At 48.1% G+C, this 21,897-nt stretch overlaps 1 protein-coding gene across 3 annotated transcripts in view; it reads right to left on the reverse strand.

The window, feature by feature from the left end:
• LOC124024201 (arf-GAP with GTPase, ANK repeat and PH domain-containing protein 1) overlaps window positions 1–21,897 on the reverse strand; it is a 104,139-nt gene that overhangs the window by 22,675 nt on the left and 59,567 nt on the right. For 2 of the 3 annotated variants that reach the window (XM_046338201.1, XM_046338200.1), the window contains exon 10: window positions 8,143–8,304. In XM_046338201.1, the coding sequence (XP_046194157.1) occupies window positions 8,143–8,304 (162 nt within the window). The remainder of the gene's footprint in view (window positions 1–8,142; window positions 8,305–21,897) is intronic. The other variant, XM_046338202.1, reaches the window with a different exon arrangement.

Genomic DNA, 21,897 nt, shown 5'->3' on the forward strand with positions numbered 1-21,897 from the left:
GACAAGAGGAAAGAGACCAGATAGATGAAAGAGAGAGAGAGGAAAAAGAGACAGAGAGAAGGAGACAAGAGAGGAAGGAGACAAGGAGAGACAAGAGAGATGAGAGATAGACATGGAAAGAGGAGAGCGACATGGACAGAGGAGAGAGAGAAGAGAGATGAGAGACGAGAGACATGGAGGAGAGAGACACCAAGGAGAGAGACATGGAGAGAGAAGAGAGCGACAGAGAGACTCGAAGGAGAGTGGAGAGAGAGAGACATGGAGAGAGGAGAGAAAGACACAGAGAGAGAGACATGAAGGAGAGTGGAGAGAGAGAGACATGGAGAGAGGAGAGAAAGACACAGAGAGAGAGACATGAAGGAGAGAGGAGAGAGAGAGACATGGAGAGAGGAGAGAAAGACACAGAGAGAGAGACATGAAGGAGAGTGGAGAGAGAGAGACATGGAGAGAGGAGAGAAAGACACAGAGAGAGAGACATGAAGGAGAGTGGAGAGAGAGAGACATGGAGAGAGGAGAGAAAGACACAGAGAGAGAGAGACATGAAGGAGAGTGGAGAGAGAGAGACATGGAGAGAGGAGAGAAAGACACAGAGAGAGACATGAAGGAGAGTGGAGAGAGAGAGACATGGAGAGAGGAGAGAAAGACACAGAGAGAGACATGAAGGAGAGAGAGAGAGACATGGAGAGAGGAGAGAAAGACACAGAGAGAGACATGAAGGAGAGTGGAGAGAGAGAGACATGGAGAGAGGAGAGAAAGACACAGAGAGAGACATGAAGAGAGAGACTTGGAGAGAGAGAAATGAAGGAGATAGGAAAGGGAGAGACATGGAGGAGAGAGAGAGACAGGGAGAGAGAGACAGGGAGAGAGAGACAGGGAGAGATAGTCAGAGTGACGTATAACCTCATGGTGGCCCTACCTGGGCTATAGGAGAAGGAGAGGCGAGGGTGGGGACAGACCAGAGTGGAGCAGAGGGCGGCCCGCCCCGGTCCCTCGCCTCATGAATAACGTGTGTGTGTGACAGGCTGATACTTCATCTGGGTCGTGGTGTGACAGGCGTAGAGAGGCCCCACGCTGTCGCGTGGTGCTTAATGGCTAAATTGGGAGACTGTTACTAATCGCTTATTGAATAATGAAAGTGCCACAGCTGATAAAAGATTTCAATACGGTGGATTATTTATAATATTTCACTTAAGTGCCCCGCTGACGAATGGGGCGAAGGGGCTGCACAGAGGCCGGCTGGCTGGGGGAGCGTCTCACAACGCTCGGCCTTCAGGGGCCGGCTGGCTGGGGGAGCGTCTCACAACGCTCGGCCTTCAGGGGCCGGCTGGCTGGGGGAGCGTCTCACAACGCTCGGCCTTCAGGGGCCGGCTGGCTGGGGGAGCGTCTCACAACGCTCGGCCTTCAGAGGCCGGCTGGCTGGGGGAGCGTCTCACAACGCTCGGCCTTCAGAGGCCGGCTGGCTGGGGGAGCGTCTCACAACGCTCGGCCTTCAGAGGCCGGCTGGCTGGGGGAGCGTCTCACAACGCTCGGCCTTCAGAGGCCGGCTGGCTGGGGGAGCGTCTCACAACGCTCGGCCTTCAGAGGCCGGCTGGCTGGGGGAGCGTCTCACAACGCTCGGCCTTCAGAGGCCGGCTGGCTGGGGAGCGTCTCACAACGCTCGGCCTTCAGAGGCCGGCTGGCTGGGGAGCGTCTCACAACGCTCGGCCTTCAGAGGCCGGCTGGCTGGGGGAGCGTCTCACAACGCTCGGCCTTCAGAGGCCGGCTGGCTGGGGGAGCGTCTCACAATGCTCGGCCTTCAGAGGCCGGCTGGCTGGGGGAGCGTCTCACAACGCTCGGCCTTCGGGAAAAGCGTGCTGGGTTGGGGGTGTGAAGGAAGCACACTCCACCTAAAACATTTTTTGAATAAAGTGTGTAACACAAGGAATTAATCCACAATGAGTAACGATTACTTGGTTATATACACGGGGTACCAGTAGGGAGTCAATGATAACTTGGTTATATACACGGGGTACCAGTAGGGAGTCAATGATAACTTGGTTATATACACGGGGTACCAGTAGGGAGTCAATGATAACTTGGTTATATACACGGGGTACCAGTAGGGAGTCAATGATAACTTGGTTATATACACGGGGTACCAGTAGGGAGTCAATGATAACTTGGTTATATACACAGGGTACCAGTAGGGAGTCAATGATAACTTGGTTATATACACGGGGTACCAGTAGGGAGTCAATGATAACTTGGTTATATACACGGGGTACCAGTAGGGAGTCAATGATAACTTGGTTATATACACGGGGTACCAGTAGGGAGTCAATGATAACTTGGTTATATACACGGGGTACCAGTAGGGAGTCAATGATAACTTGGTTATATACACGGGGTACCAGTAGGGAGTCAATGATAACTTGGTTATATACACGGGGTACCAGTAGGGAGTCAATGATAACTTGGTTATATACACGGGGTACCAGTAGGGAGTCAATGATAACTTGGTTATATACACGGGGTACCAGTAGGGAGTCAATGATAACTTGGTTATATACACGGGGTACCAGTAGGGAGTCAATGATAACTTGGTTATATACACGGGGTACCAGTAGGGAGTCAATGATAACTTGGTTATATACACGGGGTACCAGTAGGGAGTCAATGATAACTTGGTTATATACACGGGGTACCAGTAGGGAGTCAATGATAACTTGGTTATATACACGGGGTACCAGTAGGGAGTCGATGATAACTTGGTTATATACACGGGGTACCAGTAGGGAGTCAATGATAACTTGGTTATATACACGGGGTACCAGTAGGGAGTCAATGATAACTTGGTTATATACACGGGTACCAGTAGGGAGTCAATGATAACTTGGTTATATACACGGGGTACCAGTAGGGAGTCAATGATAACTTGGTTATATGATAAGTTGATAACTTGTTATATACACGGGGTACCAGTAGGGAGTCAATGATAACTTGGTTATATACACGGGGTACCAGTAGGGAGTCGATGATAACTTGGTTATATACACGGGGTACCAGTAGGGAGTCGATGATAACTTGGTTATATACACGGGGTACCAGTAGGGAGTCGATGATAACTTGGTTATATACACGGGGTACCAGTAGGGAGTCGATGATAACTTGGTTATATACACGGGGTACCAGTAGGGAGTCAATGATAACTTGATAACTACCAGTAGGGAGTCAATGATATATATATACACGGGGTACCAGTAGGGAGTCAATGATAACTTGGTTATATACACGGGGTACCAGTAGGGAGTCGATGATAACTTGGTTATATACACGGGGTACCAGTAGGGAGTCAATGATAACTTGGTTATATACACGGGGTACCAGTACCGAGTCGATGATAACTTGGTTATATACACGGGGTACCAGTACGGAGTCAATGATAACTTGGTTATATACACGGGGTACCAGTAGGGAGTCAATGATAACTTGGTTATATACAGTAGGGAGTCAATGATAACTTGGTTATATACACGGGGTACCAGTAGGGAGTCAATGATAACTTGGTTATATACACGGGGTACCAGTAGGGAGTCAATGATAACTTGGTTATATACACGGGGTACCAGTAGGGAGTCAATGATAACTTGGTTATATACACGGGGTACCAGTAGGGAGTCAATGATAACTTGGTTATATACACGGGGTACCAGTAGGGAGTCAATGATAACTTGGTTATATACACGGTTATATACACGGGGTACCAGTAGGGAGTCGATGATAACTTGGTTATATACACGGGGTACCAGTAGGGAGTCAATGATAACTTGGTTATATACACGGGGTACCAGTAGGAGTCAATGATAACTTGGTTATATACACGGGGTACCAGTAGGGAGTCAATGATAACTTGGTTATATACACGGGGTACCAGTAGGGAGTCAATGATAACTTGGTTATATACACGGGGTACCAGTAGGGAGTCAATGATAACTTGGTTATATACACGGGGTACCAGTAGGGAGTCAATGATAACTTGGTTATATACACGGGGTACCAGTAGGAGTCAATGATAACTTGGTTATATACACGTACCAGTAGGGAGTCAATGATAACTTGGTTATATACACAGGGGTACCAGTAGGGAGTCAATGATAACTTGGTTATATACACGGGGTACCAGTAGGGAGTCAATGATAACTTGGTTATATACACGGGGTACCAGTAGGGAGTCAATGATAACTTGGTTATATACACGGGGTACCAGTAGGGAGTCAATGATAACTTGGTTATATACACGGGGTACCAGTAGGGAGTCAATGATAACTTGGTTATATACACGGGGTACCAGTAGGGAGTCAATGATAACTTGGTTATATACACGGGGTACCAGTAGGGAGTCAATGATAACTTGGTTATATACACGGGGTACCAGTAGGGAGTCAATGATAACTTGGTTATATACACGGGGTACCAGTAGGGAGTGGATGATAACTTGGTTATATACACGGGGTACCAGTAGGGAGTCAATGTGCAGGAGTATATACAGTAAGTAGGTGGATGATATGTACATATAGGTAGAGAAAGTGACTAGACAACAGGATGATAATAAACTGTAACAGCAGCGTATGTAAGTCAAGAGGTTTGTGCAAAAATGGTCAATGCAGATAGACAAATAGTTAACCAATAGCTACCCAGACTAAATATTTAGCAGTCTTATGACTTGGGGGTAGAAGCTGTTCAGGGTCCTGTTGGATCCAGACTTGGTGCATCGGTACCGCTTGCCGGATGCCAAGCAGTTGTTGCCATATCAAGAGGTGATGCAGCCAGTCAAGATGCTCTCAGTGGTGCAGCTTGTAGAACATTTTGAGGATCTGAGGGCCTATGCAGAATCTGTTCAGCCTCCTGAGGGGGAAGAGGTGTTGTTGTGCTCTCTTCATGGACCATGATAATTCCTTAGTGATGTGGACACAAGGAACTTCAAGCTCGTCAGGAAATCCAGGATCAAGTTGCAGAGGGAGGTGTTTGGGTCCTTAGCATAGTGATGAGCTTGGAGTGGACTATGGTGTTGAACGCTGAGCTGAAGTCAATGAACAGCATTCTCACGTAGTTGTTCCTTTTGTCCAGGTGGGAAAGGACAGTATTTACTCTTGGTAAATAGTATGGTCTACAGTTTATCATGAGGTATTTTAACTCAGGCGAGCAAAACCTCGAGACTTCCTTAATATTAGAGATGGCTGTTGATAAGAGACACCACCTCCCCTGAGCTTCCCCGATGCCACTGCTCTGTTCACCGCTGTATAGAAATACCACCTTGATTTATATTTACCACGTCCTTGTTCAGCCACGACTCAGAGAAACACAGGATATTACAGTTCTTCAGATCACGTTGACAGGATAGTCTCCAACGGAGCTCATCCAGTTTATTCTCCAGTGATTGCATGTTCGCCAATAGCCCGTGGGTAGAGGTGGTTTATCCACTCTCCGATATAGTCTCGTCATGTATCCTGCACGCCGGCCTCTATAGCGTCGTCTCCTTCTCCTCCTTTGGGCCCGGGAAGATCAATATAAGTTTCACCTTGTCCAAATCAAGGTTAGCGATAGCTGTTCTGATGTCCAGCTCTTTTATAGTCATAGGAAACGATGGTGGAAATATTATATACAAAAAAAATACATTTTATGGTCAGCAGCCAATGAAATGGCTGCTACTACTGCCAGTCCCATTCTAACTATGAAGTAGATTGGATATTACATCAGTTTATTTATAATATTACATCAGTTTCAAGAGCGAAGATATGAACCAGTCGCTGGACACCTTTGGTAGTTTCATAAAGCACGCTGGGTGCTACAATGATTGGTAGTTTCATAAAGCACGCTGGGTGCTACAATGATTGGTAGTTTCATAAAGCACACTGGGTGCTACAATGATTGGTAGTTTCATAAAGCACGCTGGGTGCTACAATGATTGGTAGTTTCATTAAGCACGCAGGGTGCTACAATGATTGGTAGTTTCATTAAGCACGCTGGGTGCTACAATGATTGGTAGTTTCATAAATACGCTGGGTGCTACAATGATTGGTAGTTTCATAAAGCACGCTGGGTGCTACAATGATTGGTAGTTTCATAAAGCACGCTGGGTGCTACAATGATTGGTAGTTTCATAAAGCACGCTGGGTGCTACAATGATTGGTAGTTTCATAAAGCACGCTGGGTGCTACAATGATTGGTAGTTTCATAAAGCACGCTGGGTGCTACAATGATTGGTAGTTTCATAAAGCACGCTGGGTGCTACAATGATTGGTAGTTTCATAAAGCACGCTGGGTGCTACAATGATTGGTTTCATAGTTGATTGGTAGTTTCATAAAGCACGCTGGGTGCTACAATGATTGGTAGTTTCATAAAGCACGCTGGGTGCTACAATGATTGGTAGTTTCATAAAGCACGCTGGGTGCTACAATGATTGGTAGTTTCATAAAGCTGGGTGCTACAATGATTGGTAGTTTCATAAAGCACGCTGGGTGCTACAATGATTGGTAGTTTCATAAAGCTGGGTGCTACAATGATTGGTAGTTTCATAAAGCTGGGTGCTACAATGATTGGTAGTTTCATAAAGCTGGGTGCTACAATGATTGGTAGTTTCATAAAGCTGGGTGCTACAATGATTGGTAGTTTCATAAAGCTGGGTGCTACAATGATTGGTAGTTTCATAAAGCTGGGTGCTACAATGATTGGTAGTTTCATAAAGCTGGGTGCTACAGTGATTGGTAGTTTCATAAAGCTGGGTGCTACAGTGATTGGTAGTTTCATAAAGCTGGGTGCTACAGTGATTGGTAGTTTCATAAAGCTGGGTGCTACAGTGATTGGTAGTTTCATAAAGCTGGGTGCTACAATGATTGGTAGTTTCATAAAGCTGGGTGCTACAATGATTGGTAGTTTCATAAAGCTGGGTGCTACAATGATTGGTAGTTTCATAAAGCTGGGTGCTACAATGATTGGTAGTTTCATAAAGCTGGGTGCTACAATGATTGCAAACGGTGCCAGATCACTCACCTCAGATAAACACAAATGAGCAACACACAGTCATTTCAATTAATACATTTCCTCCATTCAAAATAGCCTGTTTGCGAGCTAGGTGAAATACATTATATCCCATTCCCAGTAATGTCTATCTGCTCCAGTATTCCTCCCAGTCCCAGCCAGCCAGGCAAGCAGGCAGGAGAGGAGATGGAGTGACCCCAGACAGAGACAGAAGACAGGCACTTGTCTTGTCAGCCACATGATTCCCTCTGATGGAAGTGCTACACATTACATCACACATCTGCTACCAACTCTGCATCTGTTCCACTCCCATTCACAATGGTGTGTGTGTGTGTGTGTGTGTGTGTGTGTGTGTGTGTGTGTGTGTGTGTGTGTGTGTGTGTGTGTGTGTGTGTGTGTGTGTGTGTGTGTGTGTGTGTGTGTGTGTGTGTGTGTGTGTGTGTGTGTGTGTGTGTGTGATACCCCAAGACGGTGTATTTGAGCCTATAAACCTGTGTATCCACAAGTAAACGTGTGTTTAAGAGCAAGCCATTCAGTGCCATTCATTGTGACAGAGTAGTATGTCATGTTTACTATTAGCAGTGCTGAAAACACACATCTGACTGACAGACAGAGACAAAAAGAGAGGAGGAATGGAGGGATGAGAGAAAAGAATGGAGAACCCCCTTCCACAAGCAGAGAGATGTCAGGGGGCTCGTGGGAAGACATGGCTGCGTTTCCCATACCTGTTCCTACGGCAGCATACGCTGCCTTATCATATTCAAATACCTTATTTCATTCATTTAATGTACCATTCATGTATCTGGTTTAAGATCATTGGAATAAAATCTCTTTAAAAAGAGTTACCTGGTCCAAGACAGCTAAAGGGTGTTAAGTCAGATGTTAAGTCAGATGGTAAGTCATCATTGACAATCATTAGTCATCTAAAATCAACAGGTTCATCATAGTTTTGTATTTCCTAGGTTTGTTGCTCCATTCTTTTCCAGACACATTCATTCAATAGCAGAGCAGCTTAGCACCTAGGACCCAGCTAGTGTATAGACTAGGTGTTTGTTAGCTAGGGGGAGCGTTTTAGCGGGCGGACCAGGGCTGGAAAACGGAGAGGGGAGGGGAGATGGCGTTACCTTCCCCAGTACCAGAGAGGCCGTCGGCTTTGAAGTTGCTGGTGCTCTTCTTCCGGCGGTGCTTCTTGCGGTTGGCGTGCGGCGAGGGGGGCGGGTCCATCTTAGGGCTGGTGGTGTTGGAGATGGAGGGGCTGGAGCACACAGACTCTCCCAGACCCGTGTCTACAGGGAAAGAGACAGACCGTTAGATAATACTGCTCCTCAACAACAAGGAGACGAAAACAATGAAGGACCAGAAATACTTTTGAAAATATGTTGAGTACGCAAGAGTAAACAGCAGCTCGGGCTGTGAAGGTAATGTAATAACCCTGCAACTGACGGTTATGGATGAAGACTGTCGTGAAAATAAAATAACCCTCAAAAGCATTTAAAACCTGCCTACATTCATTTTAGGATAAAAATACATATATTCAACTTGATTTTCATGTGATAAACTTTACTAATGATTATAAGCAGTTGTTTTGCTAACTTGGTCTATTAAACCTTCTACATCTCTTCCTCTTTCCAACTGTCCTTTGATGCTGGAGCAGCCCATCTGCTAGATGTGGGGGTGTTCAGCTCTATAAAATATAGCACTTTGATGCTGGAGCAGCTCATCTGCTAGATGCGGGGGTGTTCAGCTCTATAGACTATGGCACTTTGATGCTGGAGCAGCTCATCTGCTAGATGCGGGGGTGTTCAGCTCTATAGACTATGGCACTTTGATGTGTTGACTTTCTTTTATTCAATGCACATTTCCATTGCTTGCTAGTAAATAAATAAATAAATAGGTATTTTTGGGGGGGGGGGTGTCTGACTATTCATTCATTATTCAACAGTAGTGGACAATGTTGTTCTGGCTCTGAGGCCTATAACGCGCTAATGTTGTCAAACGGACAACTGGCCAATCCTCTCCAACCTGGCATGGTACAGTATCATTTGATACAGAATCTTTTCTTAATTTATAGACTAATCAACGCTGATCAGGGCCGGTCCTGGTCCATAACCCGCCCAAGGCGAGACCAAAACAAAATGAACGCCCTCCTATCCCTGCTAAGTAGCCTGGGCTACACAGAGACGGCCCGCAATGCTCTTTTATGAATGCACGTGGTAGCCTACTGTTTGTAAAATAGGCAATTTACCATTTATCCCTGTCATTTAGTTACATTAATTTCTGTTAATGGATGTATTAATTATAGTAATTTAGCGTTCTCATTCTCGGAGTGGAAACGTTGTTAGCAGAGCCCACAACCTGCTACACTTGTGAGAAACAAGTTGTGGTTTATTTCATAGCATCATTTACACGCTCCATGTGAGCAATGAGCATGTGTCTGGTTTCTCTGTCCTGTTAATGTAGACAGACTGCACACCTCTCAGCATAGAAACACCTGGCCTGCTTCTCACTAACGTTCAATGAAGGAAAGGGCCCATTCGGGGATGTGTAATTTCTGATAGTCTTAACTCACCAACACTAATAAAGCTGAGCTTCTTGGCCTCCCGAGTGGCACAGCTGTCTAGGGCACTGCATCGCAGTGATAGAGGTGTCACTACAGAGCCGGGTTCGAGCCCAGACTGAGACCCATGAGGCAGCACACAATTGGCCAAGTGTCGTCCGGGTTAGGGGAGGGTTTGGTCGACTGGGACATCCTTGTCCCATCGCGCTCTAGCGACTCCTTGTGGCGGGCCGGGCGCATGCACGCTGACTTCGGTCGCCGGCTGTACGGTGTGGGGAAGTGTCTGACTATTCATTCATTATGCAACAGTAGTGGACAATGTTGTTCTGGCTCTCAGGCCTATAACGGTTCCTCCGACACATTGGTGCGGCTGGCTTCCGGGTTAAGCGATCAGTGTGTCAAGAAGCAGTGCGGCTTGGCAGGGTTGTGTTTCAGAGGACACATGGTTCTCAACCTTCGGCACTCCTGAGTCCGTAGAGGAGTTGCAACGATGGGACAAGACTGTAACTACCAATTGGATATCAGGAAATTAGGGAGAAAAAGGAATGAGCTTCCTCACCTCACACTGCAAGTCAACGAAGTCCGCATTTGTTTACATCCAATTAGTTCCTCACAGTATGTGAAACATCTTTCCAACACTTTGATAATCAACATCAGTGAACACTTGACAATGGACATGTTGCATGTATGTGTTTCTATAGTAATGATTGTCAATTTCATACTATAATCACAGATGTCCCTTCATACTTTCCTTGTCAATTCATTATCTTCTAGTCTACTTTTAGAAAGCCTAAGGTAGGCCAAGGTTGTTTAAATATGTTTTAAGGAAAGGAGAAATATTTTCTTGGTCTGAGTTCACTGATTCTCTCTACAGGCCATTGTGTACCTTTCCTAAAGTAGCCTGTCTGGTCTCCATCTCTTTAATAAGAATCAAAACGCTCCTGTCATGATTTCACCTTGTAAAAGGCTCATTTTCAGTAGCTCAGATTACATTACATCCCTCGTTACTCCATCCTCTCTTTGAAGAACATATTCCACTGCCATCGAATGACTGCAGCAGCAGGGTTTGCGACGTTATGCAAATACTTTGGGAAAAGTGGGAGAAAACTCATCGGACTTCTTTTGAATGGTTTTGTGCGACAAAATTAGAACTGTATAAAACCAGGTATATATGCAGAAAACTGCTGACAAGGTAGGCATCTTTGTTTAGACTCCTTTAATATCGTGTAAATACGAAAATGAGACAGATTATCTTCAACCTGGCATTTCTGAATTTGATTCATATTTCTAATGATCAAATCAAGGTTTATTTGTCACGTGCGCCGAATACAACCATTATAGCGCTATAAAATACACCCTTCAATACAAAAGCAAAAAGTACTTCTTCCATGTTCCTTCGTTACCTCTGTGCTATCGACACATCAGGTCTTTAGTACCACATGAACGTGTTTCCTGAAGAAAAAGCAGAGAAATTCCACGAAGCCCAGGTCAGAAAATGAACCCGGATTCCTAAAATGTACTAAAAGAATTCTTACAGTGAAATGCTGACTTATAGGCTCTAACCAATGTGTGTGTGTGTGTGTGTGTGTGTGTGTGTGTGTGTGTGTGTGTGTGTGTGTGTGTGTGTGTGTGTGTGTGTGTGTGTGTGTGTGTGTGTGTGTGTGTGTGTGTGTGTGTGTGTGTGTGTGTGTGTGTGTGTGTGGGTAAGTAAAGAAATAAAACAACAGTAAAAAGACATTTGAAAATAAGAGTATCAAGGCTATATACAGGCACCAGTTAGTCAGGCTTATTGAGGTAGGATGTACATGAATGTATAGTTAAAGTGACTATGCAGATGTGATAAACAGAGAGTAGCAGCAGTGTAAAAGAGGGGTTGGGGGGGACACAGTGTAAATAGTCCGGGTAACCATTTGATTACCAGTTCAGGAGTCTTAAGGCTTGGGGGTAGAAGCTGTTGAGAAGCCTCTTGGACCTAGACTTGGTGCTCCGGTACTGCTTGCCATGCGGTAGCAGAGAGAACAGTCTATAACTAGGGTGGCTGGAGTCTTTGGCTATTTTTAGCAGTAATACAGGGTCTGAGTGTGGATGTGTCCAGCTAGGGAAGCAGTAATACAGGAGCTGAGTGTGGATGTGTCCAGCTCTATGGAAGCAGTAATACAGGAGCTGAGTGTGGATGTGTCCAGCTAGGGAAGCAGTAATACAGGGTCTGAGTGTGGATGTGTCCAGCTCTATGGAAGCAGTAATACAGGAGCTGAGTGTGGATGTGTCCAGCTAGGGAAGCAGTAATACAGGAGCTGAGTGTGGATGTGTCCAGCTAGGGAAGCAGTAATACAGGAGCTGAGTGTGGATGTGTCCAGCTAGGGAAGCAGTAATACAGGAGCTGAGTGTGGATGTGTCCAGCTAGGGAAGCAGTAATACAGGAGCTGAGTGTGGATGTGTCCAGCTAGGGAAGCAGTAATACAGGAGCTGAGTGTGGATGTGTCCAGCTAGGGAAGCAGTAATACAGGGTCTGAGTGTGGATGTGTCCAGCTAGGGAAGCAGTAATACAGGAGCTGAGTGTGGATGTGTCCAGCTAGGGAAGCAGTAATACAGGGTCTGAGTGTGGATGTGTCCAGCTAGGGAAGCAGTAATACAGGAGCTGAGTGTGGATGTGTCCAGCTAGGGAAGCAGTAATACAGGAGCTGAGTGTGGATGTGTCCAGCTAGGGAAGCAGTAATACAGGAGCTGAGTGTGGATGTTTCCAGCTAGGGAAGCAGTAATACAGGAGCTGAGTGTGGATGTTTCCAGCTAGGGAAGCAGTAATACAGGAGCTGAGTGTGGATGTTTCCAGCTAGGGAAGCAGTAATACAGGAGCTGAGTGTGGATGTTTCCAGCTAGGGAAGCAGTAATACAGGAGCTGAGTGTGGATGTTTCCAGCTAGGGAAGCAGTAATACAGGAGCTGAGTGTGGATGTTTCCAGCTAGGGAAGCAGTAATACAGGAGCTGAGTGTGGATGTGTCCAGCTAGGGAAGCAGTAATACAGGAGCTGAGTGTGGATGTGTTCCAGCTAGGGAAGCAGTAATACAGGAGCTGAGTGTGGATGTGTCCAGCTAGGGAAGCAGTAATACAGGAGCTGAGTGTGGATGTGTCCAGCTAGGGAAGCAGTAATACAGGAGCTGAGTGTGGATGTGTCCAGCTAGGGAAGCAGTAATACAGGAGCTGAGTGTGGATGTGTCCAGCTAGGGAAGCAGTAATACAGGAGCTGAGTGTGGATGTGTCCAGCTAGGGAAGCAGTAATACAGGAGCTGAGTGTGGATGTGTCCAGCTAGGGAAGCAGTAATACAGGAGCTGAGTGTGGATGTGTCCAGCTAGGGAAGCAGTAATACAGGAGCTGAGTGTGGATGTGTCCAGCTAGGGAAGCAGTAATACAGGAGCTGAGTGTGGATGTGTCCAGCTAGGGAAGCAGTAATACAGGAGCTGAGTGTGGATGTGTCCAGCTAGGGAAGCAGTAATACAGGAGCTGAGTGTGGATGTGTCCAGCTAGGGAAGCAGTAATACAGGAGCTGAGTGTGGATGTGTCCAGCTAGGGAAGCAGTAATACAGGAGCTGAGTGTGGATGTTTCCAGCTAGGGAAGCAGTAATACAGGAGCTGAGTGTGGATGTGTCCAGCTAGGGAAGCAGTAATACAGGGCTGAGTGTGGATGTTTCCAGCTAGGGAAGCAGTAATACAGGAGCTGAGTGTGGATGTGTCCAGCTAGGGAAGCAGTAATACAGGAGCTGAGTGTGGATGTTTCCAGCTAGGGAAGCAGTAATACAGGAGCTGAGTGTGGATGTTTCCAGCTAGGGAAGCAGTAATACAGGAGCTGAGTGTGGATGTTTCCAGCTAGGGAAGCAGTAATACAGGAGCTGAGTGTGGATGTTTCCAGCTAGGGAAGCAGTAATACAGGAGCTGAGTGTGGATGTGTCCAGCTAGGGAAGCAGTAATACAGGAGCTGAGTGTGGATGTGTCCAGCTAGGGAAGCAGTAATACAGGAGCTGAGTGTGGATGTGTCCAGCTAGGGAAGCAGTAATACAGGAGCTGAGTGTGGATGTGTCCAGCTAGGGAAGCAGTAATACAGGAGCTGAGTGTGGATGTGTCCAGCTAGGGAAGCAGTAATACAGGAGCTGAGTGTGGATGTGTCCAGCTAGGGAAGCAGTAATACAGGAGCTGAGTGTGGATGTGTCCAGCTAGGGAAGCAGTAATACCGGGTCTGAGTGTGGATGTTTCCAGCTAGGGAAGCATTAATACAGGAGCTGAGTGTGGATGAGCTGAGTGTGGATGTGTCCAGCTAGGGAAGCAGTAATACAGGAGCTGAGTGTGGATGTGTCCAGCTAGGGAAGCAGTAATACCGGGTCTGAGTGTGGATGTTTCCAGCTAGGGAAGCAGTAATACAGGAGCTGAGTGTGGATGTTTCCAGCTAGGGAAGCAGTAATACAGGGTCTGAGTGTGGATGTGTCCAGCTAGGGAAGCAGTAATACAGGAGCTGAGTGTGGATGTTTCCAGCTAGGGAAGCAGTAATACAGGAGCTGAGTGTGGATGTTTCCAGCTAGGGAAGCAGTAATACAGGAGCTGAGTGTGGATGTTTCCAGCTAGGGAAGCAGTAATACAGGAGCTGAGTGTGGATGTGTCCAGCTAGGGAAGCAGTAATACAGGAGCTGAGTGTGGATGTTTCCAGCTAGGAGCAGTAATACAGGGTGAGTGGGATGTTTCCAGCTAGGGAAGCAGTAATACAGGAGCTGAGTGTGGATGTGTCCAGCTAGGGAAGCAGCCAGCTAGGGAAGCAGTAATACAGGAGTTGAGTGTGGATGTTTCCAGCTAGGGAAGCAGTAATACAGGAGCTGAGTGTGGATGTTTCCAGCTAGGGAAGCAGTAATACAGGAGCTGAGTGTGGATGTTTCCAGCTAGGGAAGCAGTAATACAGGAGCTGAGTGTGGATGTGTCCAGCTAGGGAAGCAGTAATACAGGAGCTGAGTGTGGATGTTTCAAGCTAGGGAAGCAGTAATACAGGAGCTGAGTGTGGATGTGTCCAGCTAGGGAAGCAGTAATACAGGAGCTGAGTGTGGATGTGTCCAGCTAGGGAAGCAGTAATACAGGAGCTGAGTGTGGATGTGTCCAGCTAGGGAAGCAGTAATACAGGAGCTGAGTGTGGATGTGTCCAGCTAGGGAAGCAGTAATACAGGAGCTGAGTGTGGATGTGTCCAGCTAGGGAAGCAGTAATACAGGAGCTGAGTGTGGATGTGTCCAGCTAGGGAAGCAGTAATACAGGAGCTGAGTGTGGATGTGTCCAGCTAGGGAAGCAGTAATACAGGAGCTGAGTGTGGATGTGTCCAGCTAGGGAAGCAGTAATACAGGAGCTGAGTGTGGATGTGTCCAGCTAGGGTAGCAGTAATACAGGGTCTGAGTGTGGATGTTTCCAGCTAGGGAAGCAGTAATACAGGAGCTGAGTGTGGATGTTTCCAGCTAGGGAAGCAGTAATACAGGAACTGAGTGTGGATGTTTCCAGCTAGGGAAGCAGTAATACAGGAGCTGAGTGTGGATGTGTCCAGCTAGGGAAGCAGTAATACAGGAGCTGAGTGTGGATGTGTCCAGCTAGGGAAGCAGTAATACAGGAGCTGAGTGTGGATGTGTCCAGCTAGGGAAGCAGTAATACAGGGTCTGAGTGTGGATGTGTCCAGCTCTATGGAGCCATTCATAGCAGCCAGTGGATGAAGCTGCCATTCATTTGGCTGTTCTCCTCCGCCTCCCCTGGCTGGCCCAGGATATCAGGCTCGGAGGCCACGAGACGCTTCACTTTTCATGCGCTGAGCTGACAGCTGTGACTTGCGGCGGAATAAAATAACATTCAGTTCCCATCAATATCAGCGTGGGTGGCGGGACTGATGTGGACAGTGGGTTTGGGGGGGCTGCTGGCACGGAGCGAGCTCCTATCACACTGATGTAGCGCCTGCTGCCCAGAACAGAACAGACAGCCTCAAGGACAGACATAACTTATTGGACTATCGTTTAGTCTCAGCTCAAGTGGAAAACGTGACAACTTATCTCTGCTGACAAGATGCCATCCTGGAGCGCACAATTAACCGCCCGGGATTAACAGCCCTCACATCTGCAGCCTCTCCTCCCTCTCCTCACCCGCATTTCCCCCCGACCCAGCCTCCTCCTCTCTCTAAATCACTACCTTCACATATCACACTATCCCCTCCTCCCTCTCCTCACCCGCATCTCCCCCCGACCCAGCCTCCTCCTCTCTCTACATCACTACCTTCACATATCACACTATCCCCTCCCTCCCTCACAGCCTCCCCCTCATCTCTCTACATCACTACCTTCACATATCACACTATCCCCTCCCTCCCTCCCTCCTCTCTCTACATCACTACCTTCACATATCACACTATCCCCTCCCCCTCCCTCCCTCTCCCCCCGACCCAGCCTCTCTCTCTACATCACTACCTTCACATATCACACTATCCCCTCCCTCCCTCGCAGCCTCCCCCTCCTCTCTCTACATCACTACCTTCACATATCACACTATCCCCTCCCTCCCTCGCAGCCTCCCCCTCCTCTCTCTATATCACTACCTTCACATATCACACTATCCCCTCCCTCCCTCGCAGCCTCCCCCTCCTCTCTCTACATCACTACCTTCACATATCACACTATCCCCTCCCTCCCTCGCAGCCTCCCCCTCCTCTCTCTACATCACTACCTTCACATATCACACTATCCCCTCCCTCCTCTCTCTACATCACTACCTTCACATATCACACTATCCCCTCCCTCCTCTCTCTACATCACTACCTTCACATATCACACTATCCCCTCCCTCCCTCACAGCCTCCTCCTCCTCTCTCTACATCACTACCTTCACATAACACACTATCCCCTCCCTCCCTCCTCTCTCTACATCACTACCTTCACATATCACACTATCCCCTCCCTCCCTCCACTCTCTACAGCACCATCTTCACATATCACACTACCCCCTCCCTCCCTCGCAGCCTCCCCATGTCTCTACATCACTACCTTCACATATCACACTATCCCCTCCCTCCCTCCCTCACAGCCTCCTCCTCCTCTCTCTACATCACTACCTTCACATATCACACTATCCCCTCCCTCCCTCCCTCCTCTCTCTACATCACTACCTTCACATATCACACTATCCCCTCCCTCCCTCCTCTCTCTACATCACTACCTTCACATATCACACTATGCCCTCCCCCTCCCTCCCTCGCAGCCTCCCCCTCTCTCTACATCACTACCTTCACATATCACACTATCCCCTCACTCCCTCGCAGCCTCCCACTCCTCTCTCTACATCACTACCTTCACATATCACACTATCCCCTCCCTCCCTCACAGCCTCCCCATGTCTCTACATCACTACCTTCACATATCACACTATGCCCTCCCTCCCTCGCAGCCTCCCCCCCTCTCTCTACATCACTACCTTCGCATATCACACTATCCCCTCCCTCCCTCGCAGCCTCCCCCTCCTCTCTCTATATCACTACCTTCACATATCACACTATGCCCTCCCTCCCTCACAGCCTCCCCATGTCTCTACATCACTACCTTCACATATCACACTATGCCCTCACAGCCTCCCCCCCTCTCTCTACATCACTACCTTCACATATCACACTATCCCCTCCCTCCCTCACAGCCTCCCCATGTCTCTACATCACTACCTTCACATATCACACTATCCCCTCCCTCCATCCTCTCTCTACATAACTACCTTCACATATCACACTATCCCCTCCCTCCCTCCTCTCTCTACATCACTACCTTCACATATCACACTATCCCCTCCCTCCCTCCTCTCTCTACATCACTACCTTCACATATCACACTATCCCCTCCCTCCCTCCTCTCTCTACATCACTACCTTCACATATCACACTATGCCCTCACTCCCTCGCAGCCTCCCCCTCCTCTCTCTACATCACTACCTTCACATATCACACTATCCCCTCCCTCCCTCCTCTACATCACTACCTTCACATATCACACTATCCCCTCCCTCCTCTCTCTACATCACCACCTTCACATATCACACTATCCCCTCCCTCCCTCCTCTCTCTACATCACTACCTTCACATATCACACTATGCCCTCCCTCCCTCCCTCGCAGCCTCCCCCTCCTCTCTCTACATCACTACCTTCACATATCACACTATGCCCTCACTCCCTCGCAGCCTCCCCCTCCTCTCTCTACATCACTACCTTCACATATCACACTATCCCCTCCCTCCTCTCTCTACATCACTACCTTCACATATCACACTATCCCCTTCCCCCCTCCTCTCTCTACATCACTACCTTCACATATCACACTATCCCCTCCCTCCTCTCTCTACATCACTACCTTCACATATCACACTATCCCTTCCTCCCTCGCAGCCTCCCCCTCCTCTCTCTACATCATTACCTTCACATATCACACTATCCCCTCCCTCCCTCCTCTCTCTACATCACTACCTTCACATATCACACTATGCCCTCCCTCCCTCCTCTCCCCTCCTCTCTCTACATCACTACCTTCACATATCACACTATCCCCTTCCTCCCTCGCAGCCTCCCCCTCCTCTCTCTACATCACTACCTTCACATATCACACTATCCCCTCCCTCCCTCCTCTCTCTACATCACTACCTTCACATATCACACTATGCCCTCCCTCCCTCCCAGCCTCCCCCTCTCTCTACATCACTACCTTCACATATCACACTATCCCCTCACTCCCTCGCAGCCTCCCTCCTCTCTCTACATCACTACCTTCACATATCACACTATCCCCTCCCTCCCTCACAGCCTCCCCTCTCTACATCACTACCTTCACATATCACACTATGCCCTCCCTCCCTCGCAGCCTCCCCCCTCTCTCTACATCACTACCTTCACATATCACACTATCCCCCCTCCCTCCCTCGCAGCCTCCCCCTCCTCTCTCTACATCACTACCTTCACATATCACACTATCCCTCCCCCCTCCCTCCCCATGTCTCTACATCACTACCTTCACATATCACACTATGCCCTCCCCCCTCCTCTCTCTACATCACTACCTTCACATATCACACTATCCCCTCCCTCCCTCACAGCCTCCCCTCTCTCTACATCACTACCTTCACATATCACACTATCACACTATCCCTACCTTCACATATCACACTATCCCCTCCCTCCCTCCTCTCTCTACATCACTACCTTCACATATCACACTATCCCCTCCCTCCCTCCTCTCTCTACATCACTACCTTCACATATCACACTATCCCCTCCCTCCCTCCTCTCTCTACATCACTACCTTCACATATCACACTATTCCCTCCAGCCTCCCCCCCTCTCTCTACATCATACCTTCACATATCACACTATCCCCTCCTCCCTCCTCTCTCTACATCACTACCTTCACATATCACACTATGCCCTCCCTCCCTCCTCTCTCTACATCACTACCTTCACATATCACACTATCCCCTCCCTCCCTCCTCTCATCATACATATCACACTACCTCACTACCTTCACATATCACACTATCCCTCCCTCCCTCCCTCCCCCTCCTCTCTCTATATCACTACCTTCACATATCACACTATGCCCTCCCTCCCTCGCTGCATCCCCTTCTCCTCCCCTCTCTACATCACCACCTTCACATATCACACTATGCCCTCCCTCCCTCGCAGCATCACCCATGTTTCTCTACAATCATCCCTCCACTGGCGCCCTCAGTATCTGTTGTTAACAGTCTTACTCGTTCTCTTTCTGTGAGCTCGCCTCTCTCTCACTCTTCTCCTTCAATCTCTGGTATAAAGAGAGGTTCATTGAGACACTGTTGTGCTCTTTGATAGGGTGTTAACATGGTTGCTCACAATTTAAAGAGCTTTATGATTTCTGTCTGTAAATTAAAAGAGCTCAACAAATGAAATGTGTTATTATCATTAACAGTAAATGCATAATAATATCCCAGCCTTGTGTGTGAAGCGGTCTTCAATAGTTACCACAGCCACAAAGTCATAATTCTGGCTAAACTCCGCCCATGACTACAATTTCTCTTCTTAAAATCTGATTTGTAACCTAACCTTAAACACACTGCTAACCTTATACCTAAGCTTAAATTAAGACCAACAGCTATTATGATGGCTGTGGTAACTAGTGACAACAGCGTGAAGCAGACCAACTCTGAGTGAGGATAGTAAACAGGAAGTGGAGGTAAAGTGACTTCCTGTCTGTTGGCTACTTTACGGTAGAAGATCAGAGAATGGCCGTGCAGCTCCTGAGGCATGAAATTCCACAGCCTGGTCTGCCAAATCAAAGACACCTGCTGCTGCACCCCCCCCCCCACACACACAATGGGCTCTTTCACAGGGCCACCGCGCCACACACACACACACACACACACACACACACACACACACACACACACACACACACACACACACACACACACACACACACACACACACACACACACAACACACACACACACACACACACACACACACACACACACACACACACACACACACACACACACAACAAATAGGTTTCTTCCTGTTTCCAGTTTTTGAAAACACACAGGACCAGAGGCAAAAGGTTCAGATCACTGAAATGCTGAGATATCCTGACAGGGCTGTCATTTTAAAGCCCATCACCCAATCAAGCTAGGAAAGGCAGTAGAGACTATATTGTTAGCCACTGTAAGAGAGACATGGACAGGGAAAACCAGGGAACAGGGTTGCTCCTGCGTGTGCATTCCTGAGCTGAAGGAGGAAGATGACTTGCCAGGGACACCCCCCCCAGCCACGGAGGATTGAAAATAGGAACACTATGTTAGTCAGAGGGTTGAAGGTTGGAGCGACTGTGGGCCTCGACCAGCTCAGCCCAGCGAGCCACTGCCTGAGCAGGGAGGAACGCTAGCTTGCTCCCCTTGCCCTCCCTTGTCCCTGGTTCATCCCCCCCGGCTCCTACAGGCCTGGAGGTGTCTAGGGAACAACAGCCTCCTAATGAAACAGACACTCATTATTATTACTGCTCCCATTGTTCCATCATTAAGGGGAAACGGCAGCTCAATGCAGAGAGGATAAAGGGGGCGTGTTCACTGAGAGTAGCAAACAGACCAGAGGCCATCGATGTCATAACCATCCTATATTTATTTAACTGGAGAAAGGACACATATCCACACACTAACAACCCTGCAGCTGTCCTCTCCCGTCCTCAGCTCCACTTACTGGCTACAGGGCTTCTAGTGTGTGGATGTCTTCATCTCTTCTCTCATTCTCCAATAGGACTCATTACTGTCTGTGGCGCACTAGGTCCCTCCACCAATAGGACTCATTACTTTCTGTGGAGCACTAGGTCTCTCCACTAATAGGACTCATTACTGTCTGTGGCGCACTAGGTCCCTCCACCAATAGGACTCATTACTTTCTGTGGAGCACTAGGTCCCTCCACCAATAGGACTCATTACTGTCTGTGGCGCACTAGGTCCCTCCACCAATAGGACTCATTACTGTCTGTGGCGCACTAGGTCCCTCCACCAATAGGACTCATTACTGTCTGTGGCGCACTAGGTCCCTCCACCAATAGGACTCATTACTTTCTGTGGAGCACTAGGTCTCTCCACCAATAGGACTCATTACTGTCTGTGGCGCACTAGGTCCCTCCACCAATAGGACTCATTACTGTCTGTGGCGCACTAGGTCCCTCCACCAATAGGACTCATTACTGTCTGTGGAGCACTAGGTCCCTCCACCAATAGGACTCATTACTGTCTGTGGCGCACTAGGTCTCTCCACTAATAGGACTCATTACCGTCTGTGGCGCACTAGGTCCCTCCTCCAATAGGATAAATTACAGGTCTAGATTGAAGGGACTTGTCTTCCTGTGAATCATCACGTCAGCAAATGAATATTATACATGAGTAGATAGGAGCAGAGGGAATATAATGTGATCTGATTAAAAACAGACAAGGCCTGGTGTAAAAGGTGTGGGGTTTAGATAAAGGGTTCGTATGAAGACAGTCTCAAAGCAGCAGACTATTGTTCAGACACAACCGTCCCTCCACAGAGGAGAGTCCTTCAGAAGCCCACGGCCACAGAGGAGAGTCCTTCAGAAGCCCACGGCCACAGAGGAGAGTCCTTCAGAAGCCCACGGCCACAGAGGAGAGTCCTTCAGAAGCCCACGGCCACAGAGGAGGGCAAATAGCAGCAAGCCCTTTAGAAGCCCACGGCCACAGAGGGCAAATAGCAGCAAGCCCTTCAGAAGCCCACGGCCACAGAGGAGAGTCCTTCAGA

The sequence above is a fragment of the Oncorhynchus gorbuscha genome, unplaced genomic scaffold, assembly GCF_021184085.1.
Source record: "Oncorhynchus gorbuscha isolate QuinsamMale2020 ecotype Even-year unplaced genomic scaffold, OgorEven_v1.0 Un_scaffold_1779, whole genome shotgun sequence".
Lineage (NCBI taxonomy): Eukaryota > Metazoa > Chordata > Actinopteri > Salmoniformes > Salmonidae > Oncorhynchus > Oncorhynchus gorbuscha.